This window comes from Heterostelium album (genome assembly GCF_000004825.1).
Source record: "Heterostelium album PN500 unplaced genomic scaffold PPL_scaffold1, whole genome shotgun sequence".
Taxonomy (NCBI): Eukaryota; Evosea; class Eumycetozoa; order Acytosteliales; family Acytosteliaceae; genus Heterostelium; species Heterostelium album.
In genome coordinates, this window is record NW_008805063.1 from 1,462,020 (window position 1) to 1,478,930 (window position 16,911).

Consider the following 16,911-nt stretch of genomic DNA (forward strand, 5'->3'; position numbering starts at 1 on the left):
TAGTTAACATGTTAAAGTTAAAGAGATAATAATAATACAAAAATGTTGTTCTTTATTTCTTTTTCTTTCTAAATGAAAGTGGTACAAATTTAGAGGCACTTGAAATGAGTGGTGGAGATGATTCAATCGATGATGATGATGAGTTACTTGATGAAGATGATGTCTTTTCTATATTTATATTCTCTTCTTCATCTTCTTCAACTATTACTTTGTTATTATTATTATTATTTGTGGTTGTAAATAACAATTTTCTCTTTTTCAATTGATTGTGATTGTCGGTATCTTGGTCATCATGATAGTCTCTCTTCTTATTATCGATATGTCCATGACCATTGTTGTTGCTGCTGCCATTCAGTTTCTTACCACCGAGTACAACTGTTACTTGTCTAATATGTGAGATATTCTTAGCAGGACTATTACTATTACTACCACTGCTCTTTACTTTGGTTGGTGTAATTGGTTTTCTTCTATTATTATATATCTGTTCGGTGTCACTCTCATCGTCGCTATCTTCATCATCTTCGTCTTCACTATCAATGCTACTATCACTACTATCGTCTTCTATTTGAACATTGTTATTATTATTATTGTTACTCTCATCACCACTACTATTACTACTGCTATCTTCTTCATCATCGCTATCATCACTACTATCACTACTATCACTACTATCTATCTTTTGTTTTGTAGATTTAATAGTCAGTGTTTTACCATTGACTTGGTGAGTTCGACTCTCTACAATATCGATCTTTTCTCTAGTACCAGTAGCATCTTCGGCCAACTTCTTTTTATTCGGTGAAATGCTTAGTGGTTGTCTTCTTATCAAACCAATGTCATGTTGTAGCGATTGTTCGTCTTCATCCTTGTCTTTATTCAGTAGAGCAGGCTTATTCGAAACAGGTCTCTTTAACATTGGACCCTTTGGTATTACTTTAATCATATGTTTCTTATTGGCTGTTGTTGCAGATGTAGTTGTCGTCGTAGTTGTAGTTGTTGAGCTTGAACTCGATACCGATGAAATATTTGGTGATGTATTCGATTGATTTACCTTTTCTTCCTCTACAAAAAAGAGTAAACAAGCGACGAAATAATATTGTTAATATCTGATATATATATATATTTAATAATAGATATATAGTTGTTGGTAGTCGTATAATACAAACCATTTAAAGAAGTAATTAACTGATCTATTGATTCTAATAAAGATAGCGATGGTTCTTTATCTTTCTCTTTGATTATATGTATCAGTTCTTTCTTGATGGAGCCAGTGATATACTCTGTCTCTCGCCTTAGCTGTAGGAATATCGATCTCTTGTTTATGGTTTTATCTTTCAAGTATTGCTTCAGAATAGCGGAGCTCTCCAACCTTGTCTTGGCTTCGAGTTTCAAGTTTTCTTGTACACCGTTCTCCACCAGCTGAGTTGCAATGATCTTTCTGATCCGATCGAATGTACCATTGTTCTTTAGTATACTCAATATCTGGTTCGATGTCTGTTGAAATATCTGTTTCTCTGCCAAACTCAGCCGATTCAGTTTACTCTCGATACTGTCACTCTCTATATTCTCTTTTTTTACATCGGCAACAACACTACTTTCTTTTGTTACACTACTACTAATACTACTACTGCTGCTACTAATACTACTACTACTATTGTTAATAATACTATTTCTACTTCCTTTTAAATCTCTATCTTTATCATTTCTATCCCTTTCCTTTTCTCTATTCCTTTCTCTCTCTCTTTCTCTTTCCCTCTCTCTTTCTCTTTCTCTATCTCTATCTTTATCAACTCTATCTCTATCCCTATAGTCTCTATCTCTATCTCTATCCCTATCTCTATCTCTGTCTCTGTCTCTATCTCTATCTTTACTATATATACTATCTCTACTACCTCTAAGATCTCTATCTCTATCTCTATCCCTATCTCTCTCTCGACTATCTCTGCTACTTCTTAGATCTCTATCTCTATCTCTGTCTCTATCTCTATCTCTAATGTCTCTTTCCCGACTATCTCTTAGATCTTGGTCTCTATCTCTAATATCCCTATCACGCTCAGATTCTCTATCTCTGTCTCTAATATCTCTGTCTCTATCTCTCTCAGATTCTCTTTCTTTTTCTCTATCTCTGTCTCTAATATCTCTGTCACGACTATCTCTTATGTCTCTATCACGATCATTACTTTCCCGACTATCTCTTTGTTCAATGGTAACATCACGAGTGACATCACGACTGACATCTCTATCCCACCCACTAACACGACTTGTACTACTACTACTGGTGGTGGTTGTAGTAGTGCTACTGACGATTGACCTACCAGATGCTCGCTTATGCTCATCTTCAAATCGTTCGGCAGTACTTGTTTGACTCTGACGCTGTACAGTGCCAGCACCAGCAACACCTCGGAAGTAGTTAGAATTGTTCATTCTATTGCTATAGTGGTGATGTTGGTGCGCATAGGGATGATAATGAGGTTGATGATACACCGACGATGGGAATGGTAGCAAACCATGGTGTGGTGCCATAACAACTGCTGCCGCACCACCAACAGGATTACTGCTATTTGCAACACTTCCATTTGCACCACCACCACCACCACTTAAATGTAAATTTGCAGCATTCGAAATATTATTATTATTATTGATATTATTAATATTATTATCTACCACTACTGCAAATTCTTTTGGTTTTGTCAAATCCCATTTTGATTCTTTTTGTTGATGTGGTGTTGTTGTTGTTGATGTTGTCGTTTGAGATGATGTTGATATGATGGGTGAAGACAATGAAGATGAAGATGAAGATGAAGATGGTAATGAATTGGAGGAAGACGAAGGTGAAGGTGATGATACTGTTGCTACACCCGATGATGAAGATGTAGAAGTTGTTAATGTTGATGATGTTGTCGTTGTCGACGTCGTCAAGTTTGTTGTTGCAGTTGACGTTGAAGCTAAAGTTGTAGATTTAGTTTGATCAACCAACACACTAATATCAGATGATTTACTATCTATATTATTCATAGCATTGAAACAAACTCTAAATCTATTATTTTAGATATCGAATATCAAATAAGTATTATCAAAAAAAAAAGTATAAATATGAAAAATGATATCTAATTTTTGATTGAGATATGTTAATTAATTTAAGTAATTTTTGTTTTTTTTTTTAAAAATCAATTCCTCAAAAAAAACAAAATGATTTATTTTTTTAACGGTTAAAAAAAAAATTTCAAAAATGAAAATTCAAAAATTATGTAAATAAATAAACAATTGGAAAAAGCAAAAAAGTATTAATATTCGTTGTAACTATTTTTGAATTCGCAATTATTTATTTTTATCAAACTTTGTAATTTAAAAATAATATAATATATTTATTGTAAAGATTGACCTGGGAACAAAGACATCTTGTACATGTGCCAAAAAATGAAAAGACAAAGATATCTGTGTTTGATTTTAAAAAATGCACCAAAAATTGATCGGTTTTGCAAAACCATGGTTTGATAGATTAGATTTTTTTTGAAAGATTTTTTTTTTGTAAAATTTTTTTTTTAGATTTTTATTAAAAAAACTATAAAACAAAAAGTCTTTAACTTTAATTTAATTTAGTTGTAAATATATATTAAAAAGTTGTAAATTATAATTAGAAAATGGATAATTCAAGTCCAAGACATTTAAAATTGATCGTCAAAGATGCAAAGGAATTAAAGTCAAATAATTTCGGTGGAACATCCGACCCTTATGTAGTTGTAAAATGTAGATCACAAACATTTAAAACCGATGTAATCAAAGACACTAAACTTCCAATTTGGAATTATGTAGTTCAATTGTATGTATAATTTAAACTTAAAATATTTATTTTACATACTTATTATTATTTTCTTTATTAATAAATAGGGATTCCGTTGATGATTCAACTTATATTACTTTTGAAATATATGACTGGGAGCGTATTGGTTCACATAAATTGATTGGTGCTGTCACCGTTGGGATTGTAGAGTTGAAGGATGCCACCGTTAGAGGAATCACCGACAAATGGTTGCAACTCGACAAGAAGGGATATCTGAATATCTATTTCGAATTCAATCCACCATTGATGGTCACCCAACAAGCTCAAGATGGAACCGTTCATGTCGTTCCTGCTGCTGCCGCTGTATCTCCAGTGACCACCGCACCCCGTTGGTCTGCACTGCCAGCACCCGTCCATCTACAGCCACTGTATATCCAAACGATTCCCTCACAAAATGTTGTCGAATTCTCTACTCCCGGTGAAATCTATCATGAAAAGGTATACTTAACCGGTACCAGTTTCCAATCGTCGATTATCTATACCGTTAGTGACCCGCAGGTTGTAGTGAGAGCAATGTATGTCGAGTTCAAAGGAAAAGTTTGGTCGAATCACGGAAAGATCAAAACATTGGTTTCAGACTCCAGAGATCTATTGCATACCTATAATGTCCAAGGTCCAAAGCGTGTTAGTTTGCCACGTGGAAAGCACATGTTCCCATTCCAGTTTTACATTCCCAAGGAATGCAAGTCTTCCATTGTTGCCAACGACTACAGAGTTCAATATGTATTGACATTCTATGCCGATATTGTAAATAGTCCAGATGTATCTGTTACCAAAACCGTGAGAATCGTTAATATTGAAGATACTACTCTCAAGCAAGCCGCAGTTCCCATCAACGCCCATGCATCCAAGACACCACTCACTGGTGGAGCCATCGACTTTAGAGTGTTGGGACCAAAGAATTTCTTCTATCCTGGCGAGGATATCGAACTGGAAATCCAATGTTCCAACAACAGCAAGAAAACCATCAAAAATGTGGAGCTCTCACTCTTGAAAACCGAAGAGAAATATGGTGTGAAGACTCCCTACACCCTCGGCAAAACCAACAAGGCTTTCTACCCAAAGATCTACAAGGGTTCCAAGACCAACCAATACATCGTGCTCGAAACACCCAGCGATATTACTCCATCTATCTATCACAAAGATGTAGTCAGTATCGACTACCAGCTCATTATTAATCTCGACATTCCAAGTTGTGTCGACATCAACCTCAAGATCCCTATCAACATTGTATTCCGTGACCCAGCCTTCCAATTGTCACCTGATCCTCTCACTGAAGTCTCTCAAATTCCAAGATATCTATACGATTGGGACGATAGACATACACTCAGTTGGTTGACCTACAGAATGAAGGCACCTCCCTCTGTCATTGAGGAGTTTGATAGATTCAACATTCAAGGTTTCGACATCATCTGCTTCGAAGAATCATTATTAGAGAGAATGTTGAGCGGTGCCGGTGAAAGAGCACCTGAAATCCTAGCTGCACTCATGGAGGAGCGAAACAAAATCATTGGTGTCCGATACTTACTCAAAGATCTTCAACTTCCAGGTTTAATTAAATGCTTCGAAGATCATACTATAACCACTGACATCTTGCCATATCTAACAGAGGCGGATTTGGTATCACTTAAAATTTCAATTGGTGATAGAAAGAGAATTCTTAATGCCGTTTCAAAACAAAATCAACAACTAGCATAAATAGAATAGATTCTTTTCATTAATTCAAATTTAATTTAAATGTAACATTATTATCATTTTCAGAAATATCTAATAAATAAACATAATTAAGTATTAAAAAAACAGCGTGTAGTGTTTCAATTTTAGCAAGAGTACCCAAACCAAAAAGTGCCGGCACACTAAAAATTCATTTTTTATGTAAGAACAACATAAAATTTGAAAAATAATTTATCTGTAAACTTTTTTAATGTTATGATTGGATTGAATGATTTGGAATAAAATCATTTATTTGGTTATTTAATACAAGTTTGATTCGAAAAATATATGGGGTTCATTCATATTTATGGACAAGTGTGACATCCACCCACCACCCAAGACACCACCCAACAATCCACCAACAACACCAAGAACACCACCAATGGTTGCACCCAAGTTGATATTGACATTGGCATCGATATTGATTCCATTTCCACCACCACAACCTCCACATGCAACATTATTTGATGATTGAGATGATACTCCACCGAATGATGATCCAAATGAACTCTTTGTGATTGAGGCTGGCTTTACATTACCCATAGTTGAAAGTGATCCTAAAAATAATTATTTTTATTAGTTCTTTTTGTTTTCAATATTTATTAATATTAAAGAAATCATACCTAAGATAGTCATTTTATTTGTTTTAGTTTTTTTGGTTAAAAATAATATAATAGATTAAATTTTATTTTGATTTGAATGATTTATTTACTTTGCTTGGTATTTATATTTTAAACTTTGTATATAAATTAGTTTTAATTTTTAAAATTAAATAGTTTGAAATTTAAATGAATCACAGGTTCGTAGAATGATATACAATCTTGACCCAATCTGAATAAAAAGTTAGTTTAAGCTTTACCATTTTTAAAATTGAATATCTTCACTTGTATTTTTACTCTTAAATTTTGATTGTTTATAAAAATTAAATGTTGATTAAATCATCTCAAATGTCACAAATTTTATTCATTCAGTTATCATCTATATCCAGATGATAAAAACATATGAGTATCATATCATCTATTATTTGTGGTGTGATTGAAAAAAGTGTGAATGACACTTTGATTGATGTGTGTCTTTTAAAAAACAACCGTATTTTATTTTTAAAACAATAATTATGTATGATTAGCAGTAAACGAATAGATATAACTATTTTAAATACTTTTATTTACTTGTGAGCATTTCATATTAATAGAATATATAATAAAACAATTTAAGAAGTTACCAAAATGGAAATTTTTAATTTTCAAAGATTTATATTAAATGAAATAGTTATTTATTTTAATTTCATATCACTCTTTGAGAAGAAATGTGATTCGAAATATTTTGGATTTAGAGGGAAGATAGAATTGGATAAAATTTTAGATGGAAATAAATATTCAATGATTTTATTGACTGAGTAAAATCCTTAGATTCTTGATATGTAATTTAATGATTAGAGATTTTCAACTCGAGGTTTTTTCTTGTATTCAATTTCTTTTATAAATTGTTGTATTTAGTATTTGAACTTTTAGGAAAGAAAACCCTTACATCAAATTACATATTAAGACAATTGTTTTTTTAATATTAAGCGAAAATTCTTATAAAAGGTATAATAAATGGATCGAATGAAAAAAGAATAATTTTATTTTAAAAAAGAGTTTTTTATTTAAATAATCAATACAACAAATTTGAAGAAAGCATTCGAAAAATAAATGATTGATTTATATTTATGGACAAGTGTGACATCCACCACCACCCAAGACACCACCCAATAATCCACCAACAACACCAAGAACACCACCAATGGTTGCACCCAAGTTGATATTGACATTGGCATCGATATTGATTCCATTTCCACCACCACAACCTCCACATGCAATATTATTTGATGATTGAGATGATGCACCACCGAATGATGATCCAAATGAACTCTTTGTGATTGAGGCTGGCTTTACATTACCCATAGTTGAAAGTGATCCTATTAATTATATTTTTATTAGTTCATGTTAATTAATAATTTAAAAATTTAATGATAACATACCTAAGATAGTCATTTTTTTAGTTTAGTTTGTTTGTTTAAAATAATTGATTAGATTAAATTTTATTTTTGATTTGAATGATTTAATAACAAGAGAAATCTTGGTATTTATAGTTTAAACAATATGATATTAACTCATTTTAATGATAATAGATTGGAAAATAAAAGAGTACTTAAAATGATATAATAAGTTCGTTGAATGATAAACAATCTTGACGGAATCTGATCAAATAGATTGTTTAAGCTTTACCATTTTTAAAAATTGAATATCTTCACCTTTTTTAATCTTTTGATGGTGATTGTGTTTATTAAAATTACTTAAATGTATATAAATCATCTCAAGTGTCACAAGATTAATTCATTCAGTTATCATCTACATCATTCACACAAGATAAAAGCATATGGTTAATAGGTTGTCGAGTATTTCGATAGTTTAATGTTAATCATTTTGTGGGTGATATAAAAACAACTATTGTGTTACATGTGAATGGTGTGTCTTTTTAAAATTAAATATACACCATCAAAGAAAAATTTTATAAATTTTTTATTTAAAGAATATATATCAATAATAAGTTCTTGTTGTGAGGGTTGAAGATAAAGATAAGAACATTATTAATTCTAGTATTAAGAGATAAGTAATATAATAATAAGAAATCTAGTTTTAATAGATGAAGTAAAACAATAAGAGAAAAAAGACAAAAGAGGAAGAGATACAATGGAATAAAAGTATTCATTCAAATGTAATTATTTTAAATGTAGCTTGATATTGATCACATTTCAAATAATAGATAAGGATATAATCATTATTGTTATATAGGTGAATGTCTAGTTGATTGTTTATATTGAATAATACCAAACCAATGATCATTATAATGAATGAATGTAATGATTGGACTTACGTTATCTATTTCATTATTATTGTGAAGTTGTTTAAGATTTTATTTCATTATAGAAATAAAAAACCAAGGAATTAAATTAAAAGAAATTTTGAATATTAATTATTAACTTTCAAATTCTGTTACATTTTTTAAAAAACATAAGTTTATCTTAAACCAGTTAGCCTCGACATATATTGAATTAATTATGTTCTCCTAACAGATATAACATTTAAAATTATATTTTATTTATCTAAGTTGAATAATTTCATAGATAAATATATTTACTTTTTTTTTACATAATGAACAAACTAAAACTAGTTTTAATAGCCTGAGAGATTACAAATGAGAAAAAATGACGAGTGCTTAAAAAAAAAGTGAAAAAACATATGACAAATAAAAACAAGATATTATAATTTTATATTATTTTTCAGGGTATCTCGGTACAATAACATTGTGAACTAAAAAAGGAATTCATAGACGTTATTTTTTTTTAAAAATTTAAACTTGTTAATTTGTAAAATAAAAAAAATAAAAAAATGATCACACCCACACACCCACACCCACACTCCCAAACACCTCTTAATTTAATAAATAATTTAATTTAATTGATTGCTTAAAGAGTTACTCTTAAAGGTGTTTGCTAACTGCAGCACACATTTAATGAATAATCATTATTATAATATTCACTGCCAACACTACTCACATACACAAAAGTAATAATACTCTCATATTATACTATTAATTATTATTTACAAATATATATTTATAATATTTCTATATTTATTTGTTTGCTTGTTCATTTCATATTTATTTAATTTTTACTATATATAATAATAATATATAATAAAACTATTTTTTCTTTTCTTTTCTATTAAAAATATATAATGATTCAACAAGAAGACAATCAAGAAGTTCCTTTAATTCAAGAGAATGGAGCTTCCTTAAAGAAGATCTATTTGATTCGTCATGGACAATCTACTTTCAATGCCGCCTACCACGCCAACGGCCAGAAGGATCCATATTTATTCGATGCGCGTCTGACAGAGTTGGGTGAGCAACAAGCCAATGGATTGGCCAAAATCGTCGACGAATCTCTAACCGATATAGAATTGATCGTTTCATCACCATTGTCAAGAGCACTCGACACTACAAGAAGAGGATTTTCAAATTTAATTTCACAAGTATGTATCGTCGATTACATATCAGTAAATATTACTATACAAGAAACTAAAGCATTATTTATTATAGAAAAATATAAAAACAGTGGTTATTCCATATCACGCAGAAACTGTAAAGACAAGTGATGACAACGGTCGTCCAAAGTCGATGGTGCAGAAAGAGTTCCTCGACTTTGACTTGTCGCACATCGAAGAGAGATGGTGGTACTTACCAACAGAGATAAAGAGCGATTTCACAATTGATACAGAAGAATATTTTAAGACTATTGGATATCAAGAGCCACAAGGTATTTATAGATAACTAAAACAACAACAACAACATCTAACCATATTGATCGATAATTATTATTATTATTGTAGAATCTATTTTAAAGAGAATAGCAATATTTAAAGAATGGTTGTTACAAAGAGAAGAGAACTGTATTGCAGTTGTAGGTCACTCTGATTACTTTTATAATCTTTTCGACGGAAAGTTACCAAACTTTAAGAACTGCCAGGTATTGGAATGGCATATCAACACTAACCAAACTAAATTCTTAACTTCTTAACTTGTCTTACAAAAAGATAAGAAGTAAAAAGAAAGTTATAGAATAGAAGTAATATTACCTTTTTTTTAATAAAAAAAAAAACAAGAAAAACTCCCATCACATATAACTATATAGTTAATATAGCAACTACAACAACAAACAAAACATATATATATTACTTATTATTATTATTATAATTATTATTAATAACAAAACAAAAAAAAAAAAAAATAGTTTTTTTTTTCTAACTATAAGATCTTATAGTTTCTATATTATATAATATATTATAATTGATTTAATTATAAATTTCTAAGACTCTTTAAATTCTTAAAGTTGATTCTCGATGCGTTCTTATTCTCGTAGATTCTATTCATGTGTGGTCCTTCAACGAATTTAACTGAAATATAGAATACCAATCCCATTGCAGCAGTACAAACTAGTTAATTAGTTTGAAATATAGAAGTTAGGTTTGATTATTTATCATTGATTGATTAATGAATATTAATTTATGTAAGGTTAACAACTTACTGAATCCATTGATACTTTGATATCTAATTGCATAACCGAGACAAGAGATGGTAGTACCGACGTATTGTGGATCGTTAAAGTATTGGTAGACACCACCGGTTACTGGAGCGTCCATGATGTGACCGAAGCTGTCACCGTTGTACATTCCCTTGATACCCAAACAGTAGAGTGTCCAGATGTTCAACAAGATACCAAAGATGAAACAAGAGTTACCCAAGAGTGTTGCGAATTCGTCTGGGAACATCTCTACTCCGAAACGATCTGCTCTAATTGCTACATCAATGAAATGATCTCTTACCAATGCACTGGCAATCAAATATACTGCATAATAATAGATTGTATTTTTACCTATTAACTATATATAGTTATATATTATATATAAATTTATTATAATAATTTTCAAATTTGGTTTAATATAAATGTATGTTATAAGTAAATTCAATTCATATAAATTAAATCTAATATAATCTGATCTAATCTAATGCAATGAAATTTATCTTTTCTGCTATAGCTACCTTTGTAAAAGTTCTTGTAGTATATTCATATTGAGCGGTTGCATTATAATTGGCAACATGCAATACAATCGAAATCAAAGCAACAATCAACTCTGATGAAATCATTTTAAATAAAAGATAGATATTTTAATAAATAATTAATAAAACTGATAAAGTCAAATGATCTTCTAGCAAAGTCTTTTTAATTTTTTTATTAGTTTTTGCAAAAGTCAACTTAAAATTTTGTAGATCATTTGACTTAATCAGTTTTATATATTTCAAAATTTAGTCATAACTTTAATTGAATACAATCATAAACAACTTCACAATATTCAATTAGAACTATATCAAGAGAATTATTATTTGAAATCTTTGATATCAATTACATTTTAATTCAACTACTTTATTGGAATGATCTCTTCCACTTTTGTCTTTTATCTTTAATCATTTCTTATTATTATATTACTTATCTCTTAATACTAGTATTAATAATGTTCTTATCTTTATCTTCAACCCTCACAACAAGAACTTATTATTGATATATATTCTTTAAATAAAAAATTTATAAAATTTTTCTTTGATGGTGTATTTTTAATTTTAAAAAGACACACCAATCACATGTAACACAATAGTTGTTTTTATATCACCCACAAAATGATTAACATTAAACTATCGAAATACTCGACAACCTATTAACCATATGCTTTTATCTTGTGTGAATGATGTAGATGATAACTGAATGAATTAATCTTGTGACACTTGAGATGATTTATATACATTTAAGTAATTTTAATAAACACAATCACCATCAAAAGATTAAAAAAGGTGAAGATATTCAATTTTTAAAAATGGTAAAGCTTAAACAATCTATTTGATCAGATTCCGTCAAGATTGTTTATCATTCAACGAACTTATTATTCATTTTATTAGTACTCTTTTATTTTCCAATCTATTATCATTAAAATGAGTTAATATCATAATGTTTAAACTATAAATACCAAGATTTCTCTTGTTATTAAATCATTCAAATCAAAAATAAAATTTAATCTCATCAATTATTTTAAAACAAACAAACTAAACTAAAAAAATGACTATCTTAGGTATGTTATCATTAAATTTTTAAAATATTAATTAACATGAACTAATAAAAATATAATTAATAGGATCACTTTCAACTATGGGTAATGTAAAGCCAGCCTCAATCACAAAGAGTTCATTTGGATCATCATTCGGTGGTGCATCATCTCAATCATCAAATAATGTTGCGTGTGGAGGTTGTGGTGGTGGAAATGGAATCAATATCGATGCCAATGTCAATATCAATTTGGGTGCAACCATTGGTGGTGTTCTTGGTGTTGTTGGTGGATTGTTGGGTGGTGTCTTGGGTGGTGGTGGATGTCACACTTGTCCATAAATATAAATCAATCATTTATTTTTCGAATGCTTTCTTCAAATTTGTTGTATTGATTATTTAAATAAAAAACTCTTTTTCTAAATATAATCATTCTTTTTTCATTCAACAAAATAAAAAATTTCTCAATATTTAAATTGATGTAAGAGTTTTCTTTCCTAAAAGTTCCAATACTAAATACAACAATTTATAAAAGAAATTGAATCATAACAAGAAAAAAACCTTGGTTGTTAATCCCTAATCATTAAATTACATATCAAGAATCTAAGGATTTTACTCAGTCAATAAAATCACTGAATATTTATTTCTATCTAAAATTTTATCCAATTCTATCTTCATTCTAAATCCAAAATCTTTCGAATCACATTTCTTCTCAAAGAGTGATATGAAATTAAATATAAATAACTATTTCATTTAATATAAATCTTTGAAAATTAAAAATTTCCATTTTGGTAACTTTTTAAATTGTTTTATTATATTTAAAGTAGTTATATCTATTCGTTTACTGCTAATCATACATAATTATTTTTTTAAAAATAAAATACGGTTGTTTTTTAAAAGACATACATCAATCAAAGTGTCATTCACACTTTTTTCAATCACACCACAAATGATATATGATATGATATTCTTTTATCATATGGGTGTAGTTGATAACTGAATGAATAAAATTTGTGACATTTGAGATGATTATTTATTTAATCAACATTTAATTTATATAAACAATCAAAATTTAAGAGTAAAAATACAAGTGAAGATATTCAATTTTAAAAATGGTAAAGCTTAAACTAACTTTTTATTCAGATTGGGTCAAGATTGTTTATCATTCTACGAACCTGTGATTCATTTAAATTTCAAACTATTTAATTTTAAAAATTAAAACTAATTTATATACAAAGTTTAACTATAAATACCAAGATTTATCAAATTAATAAATCATTCAAATCAAAAATAAAATTTAATCTAATCAATTTTTTTTTAAATCAAATAAACTAAAAATGACTATCTTAGGTATGATTTCTTTAATATTAATAAATATTGAAAACAAAAAGAACTAATAAAAATAATTATTTATAGGATCACTTTCAACTATGGGTAATGTAAAGCCAGCCTCAATCACAAAGAGTTCATTTGGATCATCATTCGGTGGAGTATCATCTCAATCATCAAATAATGTTGCGTGTGGAGGTTGTGGTGGTGGAAATGGAATCAATATCGATGCCAATGTCAATATCAATTTGGGTGCAACCATTGGTGGTGTTCTTGGTGTCGTTGGTGGATTGTTGGGTGGTGTCTTGGGTGGTGGTGGATGTCACACTTGTCCATAAATATGATTTCGAATATTTTCCCAAAATTTGTTGTAATGATTATTTAAATAAAAACTATCTTATAAATAAAATGATTATTATTCTATAATATAATCATTCAATCCAATTAAAATTCCAAGATTTTTTTTTTATTGTTTTATTTTTCAAGTGCCATTTCTTCTTCCAATAACTTGTTATTTTCAAGTTGATGAAGTAATACACGATAGTATTCAGATTTCTTTGGATCCTCCAAAATATCCAATACTGCTTGACTGGACAAAACTGTATAACCACGTTCTAAAATATTTCTCATTTCAAGTGAGATCACCGATGGTTCCTTCATAAGGATTGCCTTCAAATTCTCTAGAGTGCTGGCAATTCCTTGGTTTCCTTCATACTCTAACAACTCTGGTTTCTCCTGGAAAAGATCTTCAATTTTCTGGAGGTCAATGAGTGACCAACGACGATTACCAATTGCAATATTTGCAAGAGCTCTACTGTAGATTACCTCAATGAAATCTGGTCGTAACTTTAAGATTTGATTGTAGTCACTAATGATAATCTCAACCATTGAATCGAAGATTCCACGTCTTGTAAAGTAATTGGATCCTGCCTTTGACTGTGGCAGAGCCAATCCACTCTCGTAGATCGATGTGAAGTATTCCATTGCTTCCTTTCCATTGCCAAGATACAGCTGAATGAATCCAAGACGATTGAGAGAATTAATAACTAATATTGGATTGGTATATTTCTCGGTCTTGACAATAGTCTTGAGGAATTCGATTGCTGCTGGAATCTTGGTGGCATCGCCGTTGAGCACCAAAGCTCGAACATAGAACATCTTGACCTGCGGCGAATTTGGATGCTTCTCTAAGAGTGTTTTTGCTAATTCCAATCCTTCGTCAAACGAATAGGTACTCATATACATCATTCCCTTGATTATTTGTACCAAGATTCGTTCTTGTTCGTTGTCGTACTTGTCCGCCTTTAATGCCTTGTCTATTTGATTCCAAATTTGATCGACATTGTCCAACTCCTTGGACATGAGATATGCTTTCATGGCAAGATGTACCGATTTTCCATTTGATTGGATCAGCTTATCGGTTTGCTCCATTGCATTGTCGAATGTGGATCTATCGAATATTTGATCTTCCAAAAGCTTTAACTCCAACATCTCAATGGAAGTTGGATACTTGTGGAACTCCCAACCGATTTTTTCAAATGGCTGGTGTGCATGATGATACGGAGTAAAGTTGATGATTTTGAAAACCTTTGAATTCTGGATTGCAAAGTTGTAGAGTTGCAAGAGGAACAAAGTCGATTGGTTGACGTTTGTCTTGAACAATTGGAGTCGAGCGAGAATCTCGAACGATTTGAATACCTGTGAGAGATAGCTGAAGAATTGCGATGATTCCAAATGATTGGTGATTACATATCGAGTGATAATCGCTTGTATCTCTTTGGAGTTTCTACTGATTCTGGTGACTGTTGCTTTGACATCAGATTCCGACTGATTAAGTTTGACGTTCTCGTAGAACAATGATTTCTCAGCTGTGGAAAGACTAGACATGAAATCATTCCAAACTGAATTGTCATGAGGAAGTTCTTTGACTACATAGTGGATGTATATAAAGTAAAAGTTCATGCAAAACACATCGATTTTATCTTCTAGTTCTCGATCACCACCACGGTATCTATCGAATATCGCTTGTGCATCGACAGCCAACTTGTCTATCAATTCCTTCTTTCCTTTGTTCGCAATGATAGCCTTTAGCTTTACAATATAAATATTCAATATTACTGTATCTTTATAAAATTGTGACATATCTGACATTGTATGATCCTAATTTAATTTCAAGAGTATTTAAATAAATTAATATTAGCTATGTTTTGAAACATTCAGTCAATATGAAGATTAAATAAATCAATTGATACTTACATTCCAATGTTTCAATGCAATATCAGCAAATTTATCTGATTCTTGAAGATTATCTAGTTGTATTAGGCATTCACAAATCATGTAGGCGGAGAGGCAATCCTCTTCTTGGGCAAATAGTATCTTAAACACTTCCAAACGTTCTTTATGGTCATTGGGTAATAAGTATCTTCCTTTGGCTAGCATTCCACCGCGATATGCCATGTAGGTAGCAACATCATTGCCAATCTCGGATTTGGTTTGCTCCAATCCAACATTGATTCTCACGGCTGCTTTGTCAAGGTTACCTATTCCCAACTCTGCGAGACCAATGTATATAGAATCGGTGGGTTTCCATTGCTGTGGGAATCTGTTCTCCAACATCGTCATGACATTGTGTCCTTGCTGGTAGTTTTTGACAATCGAAGCAAAGTGATAGGCCGATCTCAATAAATCTGCATCTACTGATTCGGAATGCTGGTCGATTATCTCGAGAATGACCGACAATGCTTCTTGGTATTTCTTCATGGCGTAATAGACTTGCAGAGCGCCAGTCTTTATGTTGTATCTGAGTTGCCTTTGGTTCGAAGGATTGTAGTATTGCACCAAACTATTGGCAATTCCAACTTGCTCCAATGCCAACTCTGGATTCTTAAAGTAATCGAGGAGCAATCGTGATTTGATCAGATAGCCATTGACAGTGAAGAAACTGTTGGTCTTTATAAGCCTGTCACATAGAGCCAAAGCATCGTCATACTGGCCCATTAAAGTTAGTTTCTCAATATCTGCTATCATCTTTCTTCCTTCTTCATTAATTTCTTCATCTGTCTTTTGTGGTGTTTCAGTAGAGACACCACCGCTACTGAAATTTCTGATACCACCACCAACACTTGAGAAACTTAAAGTTGACAATGAAAATTGTTTTTGTTGATTTTTTGCTAAAAGTAAAGTAGAACTACTACTACTACTATATTTTATAAAGTTATAATTATATATACATGGTTGTTTTAATTTACAACTGTTTTGTATTGTTGAACGTTGTATAATTGATGTAATGAATCTATTCATTTTTTTCTTAGATTTAAAGATACATAACAATAGAAGA

The 16,911-nt window shown here is 30.5% G+C and overlaps 9 protein-coding genes across 9 annotated transcripts; 4 read left to right on the forward strand and 5 right to left on the reverse strand.

Moving 5' to 3' along the window:
* Positions 1–52: 52 nt before the first annotated feature.
* On the reverse strand, positions 53–3,012 carry dotA (SAM domain-containing protein; the record flags this gene model as incomplete). Its single annotated transcript, XM_020571653.1, has 2 exons — positions 53–1,059; positions 1,164–3,012. The coding sequence occupies 2 exons, from the start codon at positions 3,010–3,012 to the stop codon at positions 53–55; spliced, it is 2,856 nt and encodes a 951-aa protein (XP_020438927.1).
* Positions 3,013–3,638: 626 nt separating this feature from the next.
* On the forward strand, positions 3,639–5,536 carry PPL_00630 (uncharacterized protein; the record flags this gene model as incomplete). The annotated part of the gene is made up of 2 exons (XM_020571654.1): positions 3,639–3,817; positions 3,886–5,536. The coding sequence occupies 2 exons, from the start codon at positions 3,639–3,641 to the stop codon at positions 5,534–5,536; spliced, it is 1,830 nt and encodes a 609-aa protein (XP_020438928.1).
* Positions 5,537–5,812: 276 nt separating this feature from the next.
* Positions 5,813–6,187, reverse strand: PPL_00631 (coiled-coil domain-containing protein; the record flags this gene model as incomplete). The annotated part of the gene is made up of 2 exons (XM_020571655.1): positions 5,813–6,108; positions 6,175–6,187. 2 exons carry the CDS (start codon positions 6,185–6,187, stop codon positions 5,813–5,815), a joined length of 309 nt encoding a protein of 102 aa, XP_020438929.1.
* A 1,070-nt stretch (positions 6,188–7,257) lies between these two features.
* PPL_00632 (coiled-coil family protein) lies at positions 7,258–7,584 on the reverse strand (the record flags this gene model as incomplete). Its single annotated transcript, XM_020571656.1, has 2 exons — positions 7,258–7,508; positions 7,572–7,584. 2 exons carry the CDS (start codon positions 7,582–7,584, stop codon positions 7,258–7,260), a joined length of 264 nt encoding a protein of 87 aa, XP_020438930.1.
* A 1,746-nt stretch (positions 7,585–9,330) lies between these two features.
* On the forward strand, positions 9,331–10,172 carry PPL_00633 (phosphoglycerate mutase family protein; the record flags this gene model as incomplete). Its single annotated transcript, XM_020571657.1, has 3 exons — positions 9,331–9,627; positions 9,695–9,911; positions 9,985–10,172. 3 exons carry the CDS (start codon positions 9,331–9,333, stop codon positions 10,170–10,172), a joined length of 702 nt encoding a protein of 233 aa, XP_020438931.1.
* Positions 10,173–10,450: 278 nt separating this feature from the next.
* pemtB (PEMT/PEM2 family methyltransferase) lies at positions 10,451–11,299 on the reverse strand (the record flags this gene model as incomplete). The annotated part of the gene is made up of 3 exons (XM_020571658.1): positions 10,451–10,587; positions 10,680–11,034; positions 11,165–11,299. The coding sequence occupies 3 exons, from the start codon at positions 11,297–11,299 to the stop codon at positions 10,451–10,453; spliced, it is 627 nt and encodes a 208-aa protein (XP_020438932.1).
* A 961-nt stretch (positions 11,300–12,260) lies between these two features.
* On the forward strand, positions 12,261–12,587 carry hssA (coiled-coil family protein; the record flags this gene model as incomplete). Its single annotated transcript, XM_020571659.1, has 2 exons — positions 12,261–12,273; positions 12,337–12,587. 2 exons carry the CDS (start codon positions 12,261–12,263, stop codon positions 12,585–12,587), a joined length of 264 nt encoding a protein of 87 aa, XP_020438933.1.
* Positions 12,588–13,582: 995 nt separating this feature from the next.
* PPL_00636 (uncharacterized protein) lies at positions 13,583–13,912 on the forward strand (the record flags this gene model as incomplete). The annotated part of the gene is made up of 2 exons (XM_020571660.1): positions 13,583–13,595; positions 13,662–13,912. 2 exons carry the CDS (start codon positions 13,583–13,585, stop codon positions 13,910–13,912), a joined length of 264 nt encoding a protein of 87 aa, XP_020438934.1.
* A 136-nt stretch (positions 13,913–14,048) lies between these two features.
* On the reverse strand, positions 14,049–16,874 carry PPL_00637 (tetratricopeptide repeat protein; the record flags this gene model as incomplete). Its single annotated transcript, XM_020571661.1, has 3 exons — positions 14,049–15,170; positions 15,324–15,734; positions 15,831–16,874. 3 exons carry the CDS (start codon positions 16,872–16,874, stop codon positions 14,049–14,051), a joined length of 2,577 nt encoding a protein of 858 aa, XP_020438935.1.
* Positions 16,875–16,911: the final 37 nt, after the last annotated feature.